At 47.6% G+C, this 17,446-nt stretch overlaps 1 protein-coding gene across 5 annotated transcripts; it reads left to right on the top strand.

The window, feature by feature from the left end:
- The first annotated feature begins 2,603 nt into the window (after positions 1 to 2,603).
- On the top strand, positions 2,604 to 16,935 carry OGFR (opioid growth factor receptor). Of its 5 annotated transcripts, XM_044455143.1 has the most exons (10): positions 2,604 to 2,951; positions 5,903 to 5,977; positions 6,157 to 6,192; positions 9,121 to 9,183; positions 10,493 to 10,574; positions 12,540 to 12,618; positions 14,098 to 14,164; positions 14,495 to 14,643; positions 14,915 to 15,266; positions 15,351 to 16,935. In XM_044455143.1, the coding sequence occupies exons 1-10, from the start codon at positions 2,655 to 2,657 to the stop codon at positions 16,452 to 16,454; spliced, it is 2,304 nt and encodes a 767-aa protein (XP_044311078.1). In that variant the 5' UTR covers positions 2,604 to 2,654; the 3' UTR covers positions 16,455 to 16,935. The 5 variants fall into 5 exon arrangements, with proteins under 5 accessions (XP_044311078.1, XP_044311076.1, XP_044311074.1 ...); XM_044455141.1 differs by having other exon boundaries at positions 5,903 to 5,954; positions 6,155 to 6,192; positions 14,915 to 16,935; XM_044455139.1 differs by having other exon boundaries at positions 14,915 to 16,935.
- Positions 16,936 to 17,446: the final 511 nt, after the last annotated feature.

The raw sequence follows: 17,446 nt of genomic DNA, 5'->3' as shown, positions 1-17,446 counted from the left end.
CCATTAAACGCAAAGGGACATTTGCAGAAATATACTTTATGCCGTGTATCTCCTACACCTTGGCATGTTGAGGCAACCGTCCTGTACAGCACATACTTAATATAGACCTTACCCAGGTGCAAGCCCTACTGGACACATTGGGAATTGCTTCTAAATGAGCAAAGAATCGGACTGCAAAGCATTCTGGGCAGACATAATGATTCTAGGGCACTGATGGCGAACCTTTTAGAGACCACGTGCCCAAACTGCAACCCAAAACCCACTTACTTATCGCAAAGTCCCAACACTGCAATAAAACCTGAAAACTGAGGTTTTAGTTTAGAAGAAGCACCTCACAGCCAGTCCAAGCAAAAATATATGTATCCTCGGCAACGCACTGACCGGCCATGCGAAAGCTCAGACGAGTCGCAGCTAATGAGTCGTGGCTCGTGACATCATTGCCTGGCACCGATACTCCTTTCTGAGCATGCGCATGGCCCCTGTGTGCGCTGTGATCCGATGCTCGGCTGCGGGGGCGATCATGGGGCGATTTGGCTCGCGTGCCGACAGAGAGGGCTCTACGTGCCCACTGTGGCACGCATGCCATAGCTTCGCCACCACTGCTCTAGGGGCTCGGGAGGGGATGGTGGGTGTCAGAATCCCGGAATCTCAATTTGAGAAGAGGGAATAAAACTCGGGTTCGTGGGAAAGACCAAGCGTCCAGACCATCTGAGGCTTTATTGTTTTACCCCCAAGGTTCCTGCGGTACACTCACGATAATGCATGCATTACCTATCGGGCAGGCAGAGGTGAACTCTGCTGCGAAGCTTCAGTACCACTACAGGGCATTTATAGGTACACAGGTACAGGGCAATCGATGACAGAATGCAGAGATTACAATAAGATTCTGAGGTCATCACATACAGAACAGATAAAGGAATGTCAGTCAATCACATTGTAACAATGAGATTAAAATATTTCTAATTGCCTGTATTGACACTTTAGTTGAGTAACTTGAACCCATCTCCAGGTCTGCTCAGACATGCAAATTCAAGCTACTAGAAACTATTCATGATAAGCTCAGACCCTTATCTCAGACTCTAAACATTCTGCATGATCAGGGCACATGAAGCCCTCTGGGCTATCAAAGGGTTATTGTAAACTGAATTCCAACAATGACTATTTACAATGTATATTCGGGCTGAAATGGCCTGTGTACTGTAGCTTACAGCTAAAGGTGAGAGAAAGGAGCGGGGGAATGCCATTTTAAACAGTGACAGCTTGGTTTTGAGAAGGAAGACAGGATTTGATCCCACATTGCAAAGGCACACAGGAGTAGTGCTTTTCAGACAGGATTTATCCAAATTTTCCCAACATGGGTCAAACAGGAGGCAGGGGTGGTGCTGGATATGGGGTTCGGCCCCACAGAGCAAGAAATGCACTAATTTGCATATGTTAATTTACACCTTTCTAAAGCCTGTGTGCAGAGGACACCGTCTTCCTATTTTTAAAAAGGAATGAATGTGTGGACAGGAGAGGAGGGTGTTTCTCTCCCTCCTGGAGTCATTCCATCAAGTTGCTTGATGGGAGATTCAGAACAGATAAAAGGGGGTCCTTCTCATGCGGTGCATAGTTGAATTATGGAATTCGCTTTCATGAGATGTACTGGTGGCCAGCAACTGGGATGCTTTACAGGCCGACTGGGCAAACTCATGCAGAAGAAGGCTATGAAGGGCTACTAGTCCTCATGGCTGTGTTCTGCCTCTGGTATTGGGCAGGAGGGGCTCTTTTACCCAGATCCTGCTTGAGCAATCCTGTAGGCTGCGGCTTTCTTTGTTTTTTATTCATTGTATTTCTATCCCACCTTTTCTCCTTTCAACGAACTCAAGGCAGCTTATATAACGCTCCTCTTCTGCATCTTACCCTCACAACAAAAACCCAGTGAGGTAGGCTGGGCTGAAAGTCAGCCAGTGAGCTCCATGACTGAGTGGCAACCAGAACCAGATCTCACGAGTTTTTCAAGCACTAAACCACACTGGCTCTCTGCGTGCACAGAATGCTGGATTATGGATCGTTGGTCAATATGGCTTTTTCTATATTTTTATGTTCTTGCTTCCAGAAAAGAAATCCTCGGGCAGAAAATTCAAGTGCTGGGGGCAACAGGAGGCGAAGCTAATCCCAAAGGGTCATATGCAAGATTCCCAGTGCCCCAGTCCCTTTATTTCAGATATTCGAGGTTCCAAATGAATTATTCGAGGCTCCAGCCCTACAGGGCTGGAATCTAACAACGCCTTTAACAAGACGGAAAAACCACAGCAAAAGCTACCTGATAGGCCTTCCCCAGAGATCGCTGTTCTCATTTACCAACTGCCTGAAATCTGAAGACCGGCTCCCTTTTCCTCCACGCCGCCCCCTCCCTCCCCCCTCCCCTCCGCTTTCGAACGTTCCATAATGGAACGCAGAGTACACGAACGTTCCGGAGGAAAGCTCGTCATCCAATTGGAGCGCAGAGCTGGGCCGGCTGCGCCCAGAGTTGCGGGCGGGGCCACGTGCCTTCCCCTCCTCTTTCCCCCACGTGTCTTTCGCTTTGTATCTCCTCATGCTCGGTGGCGGCTTGGATCCGCTCTTCTTTCGGTTTCCTTCTTCCGTGCTGCTGAGGCCGGCCTCTGGCTGTGATGGCGACTCCGCAGCCTTCCCCTTCGTTGAGGGGCACGGAGGCAGAACAGGAGAACGAGGAGGAGGAGGAGGAAGCCGAAGAAGAGGAGGAAGAATGGTGCGGGGAGTACGATTCCACCTGGGAAGACGACGAGGAGGAGGAGGAGGAGGAGGAGGAGGAAGGAGGACAACTGGAGGAAGATCCCGGAAGGAAGAACTCGGAAGCGGCAAACCCACCCGCAGAGACAGAAGAGGCTAAACCGCAAGAGAAGCCCGGTAGGCGGTCGCCCGGCCCCAAGCGGGCCTCTGGTTTCCAGGTGAGGGTCCCAGACCTGAGGAGAAGCAGGTAGTCTCTGAGGGTTCTAACGGTTGTCTGCGGAGAACGAGGCAAGATCCTCTGTGGGGCAGACATGGGGGCTTAGAGCGCATCGGTTTATTCGGAATTGCAGGAAGCTGCGGGCCCCCCTCCCCCAACCCCGCGCCCCGGTGTTCGTATGATCGGGGATCATTGTGTGTGTGTGTGTGTGGGAGGGAGAGAGAGAGACACGGAGAAGCCAACAGCAAGTCTTGGAGGACAGCCCCCCCCCCCCGAAGCCTTGCTTCCAGGAGCTCTCAGTGTCCAGAGTAAAGAAAAGGAACCCCAGTGACGACTGAAGAACGTTAGTTGACCCTTTGACCAGTACTAGGTCTACCAGTGGAGGGTGTTAAAGTGAACCAAGTTGTATTTGATAGGCTCGTTCTGATCCCTCTTTATCTGAGCACTGTCGATTATGGTTCTCATTTCGCTGCTGGGGGTGGGGGGGGTGGACAGTGAGTTTGCCTGGAGCCACTCAGCAGATCCCTGACTGAGCTGCCCCTCTGAATTCCCTGCCCTCAAGGACAACCTTGTGCACAGGAATCTTTGGTGCAACTGCAGGGGTGCAATAGTATTTTTCAAAAGCTCACGCCATTTTTTAAAGAATGGGTATAACATCTAGAAAGGGAGTAGCCCAGAAAGAAAAGCACCAGGTAGCTTTCTTAGCCTAATGCTGTTTTTCCAGACACAGTAAGGTTTCTTTCCCCATGGGTGAGCTTTCATTTTTGTGCCCCCTCTCCCAAACTCTGAAATTCCAGGATTTTCCCAGGTGATTCTGCTGGACACGTAGGCAAGTTCAAAGTTCAAAGTCAAACACTGTCCATTGTTTCTGTGAGAATTCTAAGCTGTGAAGATGATAACGATGCGAACATTAGTTTATTTTTAAAACCTGTATATCTCCTGCCTTTCTATTAAAATAGTCAAATCATTAAGGTAGCAGACCAAACATTTATATGACAGCATAAAGCAGGCAGTTAGCGATTTGAAAGGACCACAACCAAACACCATATTAAAGAGCAGTGCCCAACAAACCCCACCAGGAAAACCACATACATTCTCTTGTCTTCCAAGTGATGAGCAAAATTAAGCTTCCCTTGGAAGACAGTTCCAAACTCTCCACACTCATTTAAGGCATGATTGTGTATGTCACAAATCTCAGGTACACGCATTCTGCCATGTTCCAGTCATAGGTGCTCAGTTACAGGTGTTCACTTTTAGTATACAGATGGGTGGGGCTGCCCATAACTCCAAACTTAGGTAATTTGGGGCATCCCACACAGTGCAGGTAGAATCACTTCTGCTCTCCTCTTACTCTGCAAAACAACTAGATGAGCAATTTCAGCTGACTAACGGGGGTATTTTTGAGAGTGAGGGCTAGAAGCTGAGATGCTGCCAGGTGCACATCAGTCCCCATCCCTCTCTGTCCCCTGGAATGCCTACAAAATCCCTTCTTTGACATCACCAAGAGCCCTTGCAGCTAGTGCAGAAAGACCTTGGAGGAGTATCCCAACTCGGTTCTTTGTGCACCAGCTGCTACAGGGGAAGGGGGATCTAAGGGTGGAATCTAGACAAACCTGTGGCCCTCTCGATGCTGTCCAGGGGCCATAGGATTATTCTACATGTGTGGATGCTCATTTTCCCTTCTTTATGGCATACCTTCTTCTGGAAAACTTAGTGCCTTCTGTGCATAAGACATTTTGTCTTGAACTTCCTCCCCCCTTTTGTAGCATGGCATTTAAATATAGTTTGGCTGCTTTGATTTTTATAGTAAAAGATACCCCTTCACCAAATGCGTAAGCCCCTGTGTTGGTCCATTAGAAAAAGATCCACAGTAGGACATGAATCTGCATTCAGACCAAAATGGAACCTTGTAAGTGACCCAGTTGCTATAAGTGACCTGGAACTGTATGCAGGTGAGTTCTGGGATTCCATGCCAGTGAACAGGTGAGCTGGGAAAGGATGGAATGTTTCTCTCTTCCCTGTGTCTGCCATAGGATTTTTTAAAACTTGGTATTTCTTTCCTATTCCCTTTCTGCAAAGATCAAAGTCCCTGAAAAAACCCTCTGTGTACATTCTCTCTCTCTCCCTCCCCAGATTTTTCCATCATTACTTTATCTCTTTAGTCCAGCATAGAAATGAACTGTAGTTTCTTTATAAGGTTTTAGGGGCCTTTTTACAAGGCTGCTAGCTAAAATGATAACAAAAAACTTTTGCATTCTGCAGGACATGTTTATTTTTGTTGTTGACTGGTGGGTGCCTTCCAGAAGATCTTGTCTCTCACTGATGTAACGCAAGGTGAACTGATGGGTTTGAAATCTGTGTGTGAAAAGCTTCACTTAAGAGTTCAGAATAAGCCACAATTTACTGGGTTTGGGTGATAAAGCGAACAGTGGTTTGCTGAGGATCTGGAAATAAGAAATGGGGCTCTAAGAGGGAGCACAGAAGGGCAAGGCCCAGGGTGGAATGATGCACCCAGCACCAGGCTTTGCCTTCATGTTATGTCTGAATCACAACGCTGTGGATGAGCTTTTGCTTTTTCTGTATAGGAGAAATGAAAACCAACGCTTTGATTTACTTCTGGTGTGGAACACAGGAGAAACGGAAGTGAAATTTGACAGGGCCCTGTGCAAACAAAATGTCAACTCCATGGAGTCATTGCTCTTAGACAAATTTTGAACTTTCAGGATGGGATGTGCTGATTAATGAGAGTAAAGTCACTATGCAGCCAGGAATTTGAATGCTCAAACAGAATTTTATTCTCTTGACCAGTTGCCAGGATTGAGACCAGGAAGGGAACCCACTTTCCTGGAAGCATTTGTACTTTTGCCTCTTGCATATAATATATTTGTCAATTAATTTTGAAAAAAATGTGATTTCCAAACTGCACTGTTTAATTACTGATTTCTTGCTTAGATTTTTAACAGGCTCCTGTTTCAAAATATTACCAAAGCTCTAACACGTTTTACCAGTGTGAAAACTTACATTATGGTACGTTTTCAATCTTACCCTTCTGTGATCACTTATCATCTCTCCAAGTAAATAAAACCTTGCTGGAACAAGTAAAGAGGGTTTAGTTAGATGTTAGTGAAATATATGCATTCTATTGCTAATACTGGAGGCTGATGAAGTGCTTCAAAAATTCATTAAAATGTGTGTTCTGTCTTTAGGACTGGCCAAGCTTTCCATTGTTTGGAACCTGTAAGGTAAGGAGAAAAAGGTACTTTTGTGCTGTCTCGGGGGTGAGTGGTGTATCTTAGTGTCTTCTGTTGCACCCTTTGGCTGGCTGGTATTATGGGGAAGAAACTGGGTGGTCTTACAGTTCCCTTTTTCCTGTTCCGAAGGGCCAGTTTTAAGCTAGGTAGAAACAGAACTTGAATGCCTTTAAGTTAACTGATAGGCTTAAACACTTGCATGCTTCAGCCAGAGTGATGGTTAGTGTTGGACTGGAGACCTGGGAAAGCCAGGTCCCCGCTCAGCCATGGAGCCCACTGGGTGACGTTGGGCCAGTCAGGACGCCTCAGCCTCACCTACCGCACAGGGCTGTTGTAATGCGGATAAGAGAGTGAAGGAAGAATAGGTATGTCGTCTCGGGTTCCTCTCAAGAGGAAAAAAGGCAGGACATAAATGCAACATAATCATAATACTCAGGTGAGCGCTCTTGTTGCATTCAGCAGTGTCCCTTTCAGTTACTTTTCCTGTGAATGGGGAAATCTCTCATCGAAACACCTGCTTCTGCCCTCAGTGAGTAGTCTTAGGTGAGCCACCTGTCTCCCAGCCTGCAGGGGTTTTCTGCAATGCAAGATAATAATTTGGCCTATTTTACAGGGTGCATTGCATCATGGACTGGCAACGTTGGAAGGGCCCAACGGTCCATCCCCTCGCTCGGTGCAGGATTCCAAGCTAAGCCATCCCTCTCAGATGCTCAGGGTTCTTTGTAAGAATCACAGCAATATGAGTCACTTTCAGCACCACTGAAATATTGTACAAAGAGAGAGAAGGGAAAAGGACACGGTTTCCTCCTAAAATGGAGGGGAATGCACTCGCTTTGTCCCTAGGTTGTCATGCAGGTGTTTCTGGGAGAGGGCCTTCTCCCCGCTTTCGTAGGGTGTGTTTGTCCTAAGGGATGAGCTACACCTCAATGGCAAACGTTGCCACTGCTTGCCACCTGCATGGCACGTAGCAGGTGAATCCACATGGCTGCAGAAGAATCAAAAGACAATTTTAGATTGCATCTGTAGAAGTATAATTTTCAAATCATAGGAAAGAATCGTTCTACTGTTCATACACTGGTCAGAGCTCCCCTCAAATACTGTTTCCAGTTCTGGGCCATTCTTTAACAAGGATTTAGATACATTGGAATTCAGAAAAAGGCAACAAAGATGATCAAGGGATTAGAAAGGAAGTCCTGTAAAAAAAGATGGAAAGCACTGGATACATTTAGCCTTGCAGAGAGGAGATGCGAGGCCTGAGGGGGGATTTGACATTGTCCTTCAAGTACCTTAAGGGTTGTGACACACAGAGAAGGGGCCGCAGTTTGTTCTCTGTCGAGTCCCAGAGGACATGGGAAGAGAGACCCGAGTTACAGGAAGGCAGATTGTGGTTGGACTTCTGTTGGTCTGACAAGGGTTCCTGCTGCCTGGGGAACCGGTGGGCTCTCCACCTCTGGACAGATGCTTTAAACTGGGTTCTTGCGTTCAGTGTGGGGCTGGACGTTATGGCTTAAAGGACTCTTTCCAATGCTGCTATTCTATGGGATGTCAAGTGCACCATCATTCACTGACCCGGCGGAGCATGCAGGTCAAATCGTGCCCCTCCAGGAGTGGCAAGCCAGTGCTGTCCCAGCAAAGCACAGGTTTGTGCTCGGGGAATGCAGAGCGGGCCCTTGAGGCGCACTCCCTTGGCTGGGGCACCAGCAGCAGCGCACGCAACATTCGGTTGGACACATGCATGGAAGAGTCTCTTTGCAGTCGCCAGGTTGCACATGGAAAGCGGCCCCGGGCATTTTCAGCTGGCTGATGGCCACTGGGGCATTGACAGAGCAGTGGCCAGGCATCATGATTCCTCTCACTGCAAACCAACCAGGGTGGATAAAATCAATAATTTTTAATCAAATTTTTAGTTTAAATCAGATTTATAATGAAAATTGGATTGTGTGTGTGCTTGTGTGTGTAAAATAAAATGCTTTTGGAGGAAAATTCTATCTAAAGATAGTTTTCTGTTTAAGATACATTATAGTCCAGAGGTTATTCATCATGTAATAAGGGTTCGTTTTAATTATGTCGCATGAGGCTGTATGTTCATACAATGCTTAATTTTTTTTTGGTAAATGAATTCCATTCAGCCATTCACAATGTCGTGCTCTTCCAGAGGTTTCTGTAAGGTTATTGGGCAATTTTTCTCTCTAGAAGATAATATCACAGATGCTTGGTTTTACAGTTATCAGAACTGTGAATTCGCGTCTGCAGAGATTGCATGGCTCTTCATGGCAAAAATGTTATAAAATAACATACAGAGTTGAGAAAAGGACTTTAATCTCTCTGTCCCTTTGCAAGGCTCTGTAGACAGAAGCAACCCCTTACCTCTTTTAAGTGCCAAGTTTGATAAAATTCCATGGATTGGACTGAACAGACCTGCACAAGAAGCTAAGTGTGAGGAGGGAGGGGAAAGCAGTAAAAGTGACAGGGAACCCTTCTGAGCAGAGAACACTCCCCAAGTGTTTGGATCCTTTTGTGTATAGTCTGAGGTTTATCACATTATTCTTTCCCTGGAGGAGAAAACCTATAATGGCAGTAGACTGTAAAAGAGACCCAGTCTGGGAATATTTTAATGAAGTTCCTTTACCTATGGGTAGGGCAGGCAGGCATGCAAAAACATGTTTTAAATTTAGTCTTACTGACTAGTAACTTAAATTGTGATTTAAATCAAATCCACCCTAAAACAAACCAATATACATGAAAGAGGTTGCCTCAGCCTCCTACATTAGCCACAGACTCAGTCTCGTCTACCTCACAGGCAGTGGTTGTGAGGATAAGATTGAGAGAGGAGGAGAATTGAGTCTCTCGGAAAGGAAAAAAGGTGGGATATAAATACAATAAATCAATAAATATTGATGCTTGTCTCCTTTCCCCTAGAGCGCAAGTAGACAAAACTGGATGGCTGCGAGAGATATGCAGAAATACAGGCACCGTTATCCGGTATGAACTGGGTGAACTTCGTTCCTAGTGGGAACTTTTGGCCAGTGGTGCAGCGTGTTGGGCCAGGACATGGGAAGGACACCAAGCTGGGGAAGCATGCCCTAAGCACTTTGTGTATATATGCAAACCTGCAAGGGGTTGTGTAGCCTTGGGTTCCATGCTGGCCAACCTGGGCAGTGGGGGAGAGGAAAGGAGTGCCCTTCTCTCTCCTGTTGACCCGTTTCCTTCTGCCGGGGGCAACCGTGCGAATTCTTAAATGCAAGGCTATTTAATCATCACCGATTTCCTGCTTGATAGCTTTGAGTCAACGAACTAGGCATAGAGGCCAAACCAGAAAAGACATTTGAATGGGTATCCTAGGAGAAGGAAATTGTTTTCTGTTTGCGACCTGGCTCACCTACTTAAGCTGTCTTTTCTCAAGAATTCCTCTGAGGAATGGAGTGGGCAGATCCCCCTCTTAAAGGGGGCACAGTACTAGCTGTTGTGGCTTCGCTCATATGGGGTGGGCACAAAAGCCCAGCTCCACTTAGATGTTTGCCCAAAGGTTTTGCTGTAACAAACTAAGGGTTATCTTCACTTGTGCAGAGCTGAGTCCATTTGTTCCTTTTTATAATAAAGACAGAAAAGGGCTTGTGTTCTGTGGTTTTGGATGCTTTTCCCTTCACACATGGAGAAGACGGCAGGTCTCCTAAATTGTGTAGCAACCCTGATAACAAGGGGAGTGATGTGCTTGATGAAGGCTGGTGGATAAGCGATGACCATTCACTTCTAGCTCTGCCCTTGTTCGTTGTGTCCAAGTGTATTTATGCGTGGCTCTTCAGCCCTAAAAGAGACCATACCACACGGCTTACGAATAAAAATCGAACGTACAGAAATACCAGAACTGATTCACAGCACGCACCTATAGCCCTTCAGTAACAGAAAGGAAAAACACTGCCGGCCAAAGCGAGGTGGAGGGGTGGTGAAGGTACTGGCAGTTTCTCTGGCGCTTGAGAGGGAGGGTGCCAGCCAGGCAGGACAGGTGCCACCGTCAACGAGGCCATGCGTCACACGGTAGCCAGCCAGGCTGCTGAGGGGTTCGGGCTGCAGCAAAGGCATCCAGTATTGAGCAGTGAAAGTGGGCAGGGTTGTATGGGTGGAACAGTTCCTTGAGGTGTCCCCCACCCAAACTCTCTGGAGCTTCATAGATAAGGACCAGTGCTCTAAGCTGGATCTCATGATTAATGGATCTGTCTTAGAATGGATCTGTCTTCTCCTGTTCATTGACACTTCCCTTCTGGCCATTTCTCTCCCTCTCTTTCCGTTTCAGGGTTTGGAAGAAACTGAAAGGAGTGAAGACGACATGTGGAATCTGAGCTTTTACAAAAATGAGATTAATTTCTTGCCTCGTGGTATGGCTTTTGATACGTGTTGTTTTAAGGGGGAAGTGGGAGCGGTCAAGTTACCTGTACTTGTCTTGGCATGGAATTGAATTGTACATGGTTAGCGAGTATTTTCTAATGAAAAAGACACCATGCCAAGAGGCAGGGAGCAGCTGCTACAAAATGGCCTCTCTCTCTCTCTCTCCTGCAAGAAAGACCTGAAGGACTCAATATGGCCTGCTCTTGTTTTCCCCAGGGAGGCAAAATTGAACTGCCCAGGGAAGCCCTGGGGAGACTTTGAGGCCGTCAAGTCTCTTTGGACCTCTTTGCATGCTTACTAGCGGTGTGTTCATGCCCACACTTGCAGGTCAGCCTCTCCTTCCACTACCCTTCCTTCTCCCGTCCATCTGATCACAAGTCCTTTCTCAGACAACCTGTATCTTGAATTTCAGTCTTATTGTTTTAGGGTGGTAAATGCATAATTATCATCATTATAGTATGCAGGTATGTGTCAGATCCTGTACAGGATTCTCTTCCTATAGATGGACAGGAGGATGCTGGGGGGCTACCCTAGAGCTGGGAGGGCAGCAGGAGGCATCCATCTGCCCCTTGGCTACATGCACAGTTGGTTATTTGTTCATACAGCCACAAAAAGTTGTGTAACTTTCTTCTCTCCTGATGAACGTTGGATGCCTTTGACTTCGTCTTCTCTTGTCAGAGTTATAGAAGTGGAACCTCAAGAGGAGAGGGGGGTGTGCGAGAGAGAGAGAGAGAGAGGGAGGGAGGGAGGGAGGGAGGGAGAGAGATTATGCATAATATATCCTAACATGCACATCCCTACCTATATTTTGCCCAGTCTTCTTGCCCCTCCTGGTTTCGTTTCTTAAGTTCATTTGAATCATTTCCCCGCACTGGGAATCTGACATGCCACACAGGAAACATCCTAGTCTCCGGTACCATCTTTCTTGGGGTTTCAAGAGAGTGGGTTTTCATTTTGGCCGCTACCTTGCAATCTTGGGCAAGTAACTTTTCTTTTAGCCGTACCATCTTGCCTCCTGGAAAGCAAGTGTTTTGTGACTGGTCATTTCACCAAGAAGCACCCTCCCCTCCTTCCCAAGCCATTCTCCGAGACTGGTTGCGGCGCTCAGCACTCTAGAATAAGGAGGTTAGCTACTTAGAAAACTGTATTTTGGACCTGGTAGTCCAGTACCTTTCAGAACTCGCCTCTCTTTTCATTTTGTTCCTTGGGTCAAGGTTTTTCAAGCTGCTTTGTTCAAGAGAGGTGAGCAGCTGATGGCCCTTTTGGACAGCAACTTCTGTTAACCCTCAGCATCGGCTGTCCTGGCTTGCTTTGCTTTTTTAAAACCAGGCACTGTCACAGTGTTGAAGCTCTTTTTCTGTAGACCTGTGGGCTAACCAGATAACTTTTGTTCTTTTTTTCAGTTGTTTTTAAATAGCTGAGCTTAGTGATTTCAGAAAACTTGCAAACCAAATTTTAGTCCATGAACCAGTGAAACGAGGGTCCCAATCTTCCCCACATTCCTGGTATAAGCAATAAAATTAATAGGAGAAATTCTGATCAGTAGCAATCAGTCTAGTGAGTTCTGCAAAGATATCCAGCTTTTCAAAATTAGCAGAGAAAGGATGGGCACGTGCAGCCTTCTCCGTTCCATTAGTTGGGGTGAGTTTGGAGTAAGTCAGAGACTCGGCAATCTGTAGGAGAGAAATTGAGATTCTGGGAGTACATAGGATCTGCTGAGATTTGCCGTGGAAATGCCATGTGTCCCCTGCCCGTAGGACTTACAGTTTCGATTTAGCTGCTAGGAATAAGAGGCTTTTGTTTTAATGCAAGAACAGCGCTTGTTGCTAGGGCTGTCAGGAGAGGACCAAGGCCAGTTCGTCATCCCCTGAAAAACGTGTCCTTTTAAAGCACACCCTGTCATGCAGCTACCTGTCTGTATCCATCCATAAGTAATTGGGTGCTTTTCCTCCCAGGCCTCTATATTGAAGACCTCCTCGAGACGTGGCAGAATGACTACAGCACTTTGGAGGAGAACCATTCATACATTCAATGGTAAACGGTTCTTTTTCTTCCTCTTCTGGAGGCTCTCTAAAACATGAGCCAGACCGTCTTCTAATTAAGCTAGAATGCACTCGCTTTGGAAAGACCTGTGACATAAACGGAGGTTATTTGTAGTTTTTGCTTTTACTGGCTTAATGCAACTTGCATTTTAGAAGCATAACATACCTTCCTGGCTACCGCTGTATGCCCAGCCATTGACTTAGATAAGTACTCTTAAAATGCCCTAAGGGAAGCTGCAGTGCTCGCAAACTTACGCTTCTGTGTGCTGTTGCAATTCCCACCCAATACAGAATATAGGGCAGGCTTGGGCAAGAGATGCGTCCCTTTTGTGGGGTAAACTCTGGTGAGGATACAAGCAAACAGTGGCTGGAGTAAGGCCACAGTAGGCAAAACCGAGCGGGGCCAGCCACAGTCTTGCCATGCCTTGCAGGTTGCCAGGGCAAGAGCGGGGATCCCTGATGCCAGAGGTTCAGAGTCGTCATTACGAAAAATAATTTGAAATTGGGTTTTGGGCACAGGGTTACTTTAAAAACCCTGGCTTGGTTTCTGTTGGTCTCCACACGGACACAAATTCCAGGTTGTGGGTTCTGACCATTTGTTGTTGTGGAAATGTTTAACGTGTTGTTAACCATCCTTCAGATGTGGTGAGCATCAGTGGAAATAGGGTTAAGAGCACAGGCCTGGGACTCAGGTGATCTGGGTTCGAGTCCCCGCTCAGCCATGGAGCCAACTGGGTGACTCTGGGCCAGTCACAGACTCTCAGCCCAGCCTACCTCACAGGGTGGTTGTTGTGGGGATAAGTGTGGAGAGAGCCAGTGTGGTGTAGTGGTTAAGAGCTGGGACTGGGACTCAGGCGACCTGGATTCTAGTCCCTGCTCTACCATGGAGCCAACTGGGTGACTTTGGGCCAGTCACAGACTCTCAGCCCAGCCTACCTCACAGGGTTGTTGGAGGGGGGACAAGATTGAGAGGAGGAGGATGTAAGCCGCTTTGAGTTCTTTAAAAGCAAAAAAGGCAGGATAAAAATCTAAGTTGTCCTATTTTCTGTCAGAGCATCTTAGGTACCAAAATTAAGATTTCTGTGCACCGTGGAAGAAGCGGGGCAGCTTTTGACCCCTGGGGCTTTCTTTGCCAAAGAGGTGTTACATCTCCAATTGTCTGTTTGAAATCACTGCTGTTCACCCTGAACAAGAAGAATTTGCCAAGTTATCTGTTTATCTCAGCTTGCCTTTGCTACTGGGTACTGTCCAAATGTTTCCGGCTGCTATTGCCATTACCCCTGAATGGGCTGGACTGAATGGACATGCCGTCCAAAACATTGGGACTCCCAGGCTGGGGAACCCAAACTAAGCCGTCAAGACTTCCACTCCTCTTCGAACTAAACTCTTTTCAAGCTTTCAACTATTGTTTGTGGAACTGACCCGTGTTAAGCAGTCCGGGTTTTGTTTGATGGGCAAATATTTCTTCCAGGCTGTTTCCTTTGCGTGAGCAGGGAATGAATTTCCGTGCAAGGGTACTGACGTGCCAGGAAATTGAGGTAGGAGGATTCTTTTTCTCCTTAAGAACAGGGTGCCCCTTTCCCTAAATTACTCTGCCCCCTTTCCCTGTTTTGTTTTGTTTTTTACAAAAGGAGAACTCCCGGGGCCATGGGAGTTTGCATGTGGTGGCTCCTTGAGGCTGTCATTCCCACTGAAAGGTGAATTAGTCTGGTCCTTCCAGCATGAACCAAAAAAAGTGTTCTAGAAGCTTCTACGTGTTGGCTGGCTGATGGGATCCTAGTGGGTTCAGGGTAGCTGGTGGGAAGGGGGCTAACTTGTTCTCCTGACCTGTTTCCTTCCTCCATGCCTTGTCTGTTTGGGCATTTCAGGCCTTCAGGAAATCCAAGCCGGTCATGGAGAGGTTTGTGCGGGCATACAAGCTCATGCTGAGATTTTACGGAATCAGCCTGATCAATGAAGAAACAGGAGAATTGAACCGAGCAGAGAACTGGCGTGAGAGATTTGACAACCTCAACCGGTGAGTGAGTTGCTCAGCTGATTTGAGCAAATGGGGGTGTGGGAAGTGGGTACTTGTGGGCTGCACCGGTACCTCAGGAATACCAGGGGGCTGCCTCCCTCTTCTAAATCTGACAGTAAGTATTCAGCTAAACACTAAATCAGCATCATGGTTCCTGCAACTTTCCAGAAACCGATCACTTCTTAGAATCTCCGGACTGTAGCTCATTTCAGTGTGAATCTTTTTTATGCAGTGGATCTACCTACTTGACTCTTTCTGTCTCCCTTCCCAGGTACAGCCATAACAATTTGCGGATCACTCGCATTTTGAAATGCTTGGGAGAAATGGGCTACGAACACTATCAAGTGCACTTGGTGAAGTTCTTCTTAACGGAGACCCTGGTTAATCAGGAGCTCCCAAGGGTGCTGAGAAGCACCCTGGACTACTTCATGTTCACTGTCCGAAACAAGCGGAGACGGCGAGAGTTGGTGCATTTTGCATGGCGACACTTCAGGCCGAGACGGGACTTTGTCTGGGGCCCGCACAAGAAACTCCGCAAATTCAAGCCTCGATCCCCAGAGTTCCTGCATGACCAGCAGCTCCAAAGGGACCTGGAGCCTGGTCAGAAGGGAGCAGGAGAGGCTCTGGGGACGGATGATGCCAGATCGCCAGAGGAAGTAAGCCAGAGGCTGGGTGAAGAGTCTGCTTGGAAGGGAGCTGGAGAAGCAGTGGGAAAGGATACCGCTGAGATGCAAAATCTGACCGATGGAGTAATAAATCACGATCCGGTTGGGCAGCCAGTATCCACAGCAAGTTCAGAAACGGGCATTTCACACAACGATTCTGCACCGGACACAGTTGATAAGAAAGAGCCGTCCGTCTCGAGGGAAGGCGATGGATTGCAGGCTGGAGGTGCTACAGAATCCCAAACGGTGCTGGTCAGTGAATGTAAGACCTCAGAAAAGGCAGAGCAGCCTAGCCCCACATCGGTGGGAGAAGCCAACGCAGAAGATGGTGTCCAAAAAGGGACCCCAGGTTCTCTCCCCCAGTTGGAAAAAGAAGACCCCGTGGGTGAGTGCGGGAGTGGAATAGACAGCGAGAGTCTCAAGGAGTCCAAGAAGAGGAAGTTAGAAATGAGCAGGTTATTTGGAGAAAGTGCTGGGCTACCGAAAGGCCCCAGTGACATCGAGAAGATCTCTCTCAACCTCGAGGAGGTGGTGATCGGTCAGAAGCTCCTGGACAGCCACCTGTCCACGGAGAAGACGGCAAATCCGGGAGGACTAGCAGGAGGCAGTGAGGATCACAGAGATGAAAAGGAGCCTGACTTGGCCAATGCAGTGGCAAAACGGCGGAAAGTGGAAGAGACGCCAGAGGGGGAGAGTGCCTGCAAAACACCTGAAAAGGTGGGCGTTGAGGTGGCCGCTCCGGAAGGCCAGATCGCCAATTGTGTCGTTCCTACTCTTGCTAGGACAGGTCAGGTTGGCCAAGATGGAGCGGAAATGCTTCCTGATGCTTCTGTGCACACCGTGACCAAGCGTGCAAGTGCCAGTGTGGATCCACTGGTGAATCCCACAACGAGCTCTGAGCCTGGGCAGCCGTGGGGCAGTGGTGCCCCAGATAAAACGGAGGGGCAGCAAACAGCCTCTGCAGTGGGAAGCGTGGGGCCTCAGCCCTGTGGAACCCTGCCAGCGGACGAGCAGGCAGTGGAGAGACTCGGAGAAGGAGAAGCAGGGGGCGTGGAAGAAAAGACCGAAGCTGCTGCCGCTGGGCGTGAAGCTCCTAAAGCAGCAGAGAATCAGGACTCCCAAGTGCAACCGAAAGAAGGAGAATAGCCCTGTCACAGGCAGCATGAAACAGGGTCTACAGGCAGGTAACAGAACCCTTTTGCCAACGGATGAGAACACCTCCAAGTCCCCTATGTGCGTGTGTGTGCGTGTGCATATATATATAGCCTTGCATTTGGTTGGTTGTTCTTTTTTGTTTAACTGTCTCCACAGCCACAGCCCTAAATTGGGTTTTCTTTGCTGGAGAGTGAAAAAACCTCAGGGTGAAGAATCTCCCATTTCAGTTGGTGACTTGGCATTCTGAGTGCTAGAAGAATGCTTGTGTGTGTTTTCTTTTTAAATTATTTCAGACAGCTTTCAGCTGAAATAGAATCGGGGGGGGGGGGGTTTGGGAGCTTTTTTAGAGGTTAAATACAACCTAAGCCATTTTGTGGGCACATTTTCCAGTCTTTACTAGATGATCCAAAGTAATTATTTGTTAAATTAATGTTGGTTTTGTTCAATAAATGGATTCACTTTTCGATGCAAAGCATCCAGTCCCCTTTCTTCGTCTTTAAACTGGGCATGGTTGAGAGAGAGAGCTGGTTAAGCAATCAGGAGAGAATATTTTGAGACTTCCTGATGCAAGTTCTTACATATGGGAAGAACAGCAGCCGTTTCCTTCCTCATATCCCTGGTCTTTGATTTGGAGCAAGTTCTCCCACGAGGAGTATTAATAATAATAAATAGTGCTTAAATGGATCGCTGCCTTGTGGCGAAGGGGCTTGCGTAGCTCAATGAAGCTATGAGCTATGCCCTGCAGGGTCACCCAAGATGGACAGGTCATAGCAGAGAGCTCTGACAAAACATGATCCACTGGAGAAGGAAATGGCAACCCACTCCAGTATCTTTGCCATGAAAACCCCATGGACAGTACCAAAAGACAAAAAGATATGACGCCGGAAGATGAGCCCCTCAGGTCGGAAGGTGTCCAATATGCTACTGGGGAAGAGCAGAGGGCTAGTACTAGTAGCACCAGAAAGAATGAAGCGACTGGGTCA

This window comes from Varanus komodoensis, unplaced genomic scaffold, assembly GCF_004798865.1.
Source record: "Varanus komodoensis strain SLA01 unplaced genomic scaffold, ASM479886v1 scaffold8, whole genome shotgun sequence".
Taxonomy (NCBI): domain Eukaryota; kingdom Metazoa; phylum Chordata; class Lepidosauria; order Squamata; family Varanidae; genus Varanus; species Varanus komodoensis.
This window is presented reverse-complemented; position numbering and strand designations above follow the sequence as displayed.

Excerpts from the sequence above, each read along its gene's own strand:
- OGFR (XM_044455139.1), top strand. The coding sequence starts at position 2,655 with ATGGCGACTCCGCAGCCTTCCCCTTCGTTGAGGGGCACGGAGGCAGAA. Across the intron at positions 5,978-6,156 it reads GTGTGAAAACTTACATTATG|GACTGGCCAAGCTTTCCATT; the intron begins GTACGTTTTCAA and ends TTCTGTCTTTAG. Across the intron at positions 14,165-14,494 it reads TGACGTGCCAGGAAATTGAG|GCCTTCAGGAAATCCAAGCC; the intron begins GTAGGAGGATTC and ends TGGGCATTTCAG.